This window comes from Pseudovirgaria hyperparasitica (genome assembly GCF_010093815.1).
Source record: "Pseudovirgaria hyperparasitica strain CBS 121739 unplaced genomic scaffold EJ05scaffold_34, whole genome shotgun sequence".
NCBI lineage: Eukaryota > Fungi > Ascomycota > Dothideomycetes > Acrospermales > Acrospermaceae > Pseudovirgaria > Pseudovirgaria hyperparasitica.
In genome coordinates this window covers 25,718-28,023 of record NW_022985582.1, presented here as the reverse complement: position 1 = coordinate 28,023, position 2,306 = coordinate 25,718, and the positions used below count along the sequence as shown (strand labels likewise).

At 28.8% G+C, this 2,306-nt stretch overlaps 1 protein-coding gene across 1 annotated transcript; it reads left to right on the top strand.

Moving 5' to 3' along the window:
* Positions 1-367: 367 nt before the first annotated feature.
* Positions 368-532, top strand: EJ05DRAFT_420586 (uncharacterized protein; the record flags this gene model as incomplete). Its single annotated transcript, XM_033741461.1, has 1 exon — positions 368-532. A coding segment is annotated over one exon (165 nt), but the record flags the coding sequence as incomplete, so codon positions are not given.
* Between the last annotated feature and the right edge of the window lie 1,774 nt (positions 533-2,306).

Genomic DNA, 2,306 nt, shown 5'->3' with positions numbered 1-2,306 from the left:
TAATCTAAGAGTAGTACTTAGGGAATTTAAGGAATCTATATATATAACTAATCGACTCTTTAAAGCTATAACCTTTACCACGAGCCTTAAATACTACTAGCTTAAGCTTAGCTTAAGTTTTCGCTTATTTCTACTTAAGTCTATCTATTTCTCTACTAATACTATAGATATTCCTAAAGGTTAACTATAGATTACTCTATATAAGAGAGATCTAATAGATAGCGTAAGTAGAAACGGGAGCCTTACTACTTTAGACCTTCTTAAGTTTATACTCGTCGTTAGAATAGTAGTTACTAGTAAGTATACTAAAGACGAGTAGTTTATTATCGATTAAGATAGTAGTTATATTATAAGCTTCGACTTAAGCGTAAGACTTAGCTTAAATATAAGAATTAGCTTAAATATAAGGCTTAGCTTAAACATAAGAATTAGCTTAAGTATAAGGCTCGACTTAAACGTAAGGCTTAGCTTAAATATAAGACTTAACTTAAACGTAAGAATCGGCTTAAGCGTAAGGCTCGACTTAAATATAAGACTCGGCTTAAACGTAAGGATCGGCTTAAACGTAAGACTCGGCTTAAACGTAAGACTCGGCTTAAATATAAGACTTAATTATATTAAGTATAGACTAGTTCTAAATATTACTAAATATAACGAGTTCTTAATCTATACTATAAACTATAAATATAACCTCGCTAACTATTATATAGAATGGACCTTAAGGGTTAATAGAGTTAAGTTTAATATAGCGTTTATATACAGTCGTAATTAACACGGAATAAAGTATAGAAGGTAAGATTTAGGTTTAAAAACCAAGATAAGTAGAGAAAAGGTTTATAGAAGTTTTCTTTTATAATATAGGGACGACTAAAGGAAGCTAAGATTAATATAGACTAAAGTAATAGTAGCTTAAGTAGTATATAAAGTAGGGTAGTATACTACTATTATATAAGTCTAGTAGCTTACCGACCGAGTATATAGTACGTTATAGAAGGCTATTAAATTAGAGCTTAGATAAATATAGATATAAGTAAATAGTATTATATAAAAGTTTAGCTATCTAATATACTAATACTATAGACGCTAAGCCTATCTTCTAAATTCTATAGTAACTATCTCTTCTAGATAGTAAGATATTACTAGCTATGCCTTACCTATTCTATTTATAGTAGAGATACTATATATCTATTAGTATACTAGCGTACATGTCTAACTACTACTTAAATATAACTTACTTTATACTATAATACGTACTATTAAGCTAATATTATACTAATATTTATAGGTTCGTGTCTATAAACTCCTCTCCCGTAATATTAAAACTAGTAATATTATCTAGCGATAGAACTATATAAGAAGAAGGCGGACTTAGTATATCTAGTTATATATAGACTTCTACTATCGCCTTAATAACTACTATACTAGTAGACGCTTCCTCCCCGGCCCTAAATAGTATATAATATTAGACTTTTATACGTTCGCTTAAACTCTTAAGTATACTAATATTATATATTAATTTATAAGGTGATTAGGTTATAATTACTAGTATATTAATATTAATAGATAGAGTAGATAGAACGGCGGCGCTTAACTCTCCTAATATAATATTAGCTAGCTAATAATATAATAGATAAATATACTAGTTACGTCGTTATTAACGTCTATTATTTAAGTAGATAAAGTATTAACTACGCCTATATTAAGTAGACTAGGGTATATCTATATACTATCGACGAAAGACCTAAATCTAGTAAGGTATCTACTATATATATAACTCTATACGTAACCGATAACCGAAAACCTAAGATATATAAATAGTATTAGGTCTACGGAAGAGCGATAGCATTATACTAGTATATACTAGATATACTAGTATATATTAAAATATACCGCTTAGTAGTCGTAATATATTAATATATACTAATATCTATTAGCGTATATATATCTCGAGCTTATCTACGCGCGCTAGATAGAGAAATTCTACTACTATACTTATAGCGCGACGTTCCTATATAGTTAGATTATAGTTAATATATTATAGTAGACTTCTAAATATACCGTTTATATCGCCTACGCGGAAAACCACCTAATCTAGTCCTAAGCCTAGTATCTATTTAATAGCCTACTATAATACCTAGTCTAAACTATCCTTATAAAGGATTATATTACTCGACTCGCTTAGTAGAATCGGGTATTCTAGGTAGACGCGACCATGCCTATAACTATCTATATCCCCTAGTATATCTATAGATAAGCTAATAAATTCTAATAGTTTATTTATACTAAGACCTACTATATTATATATT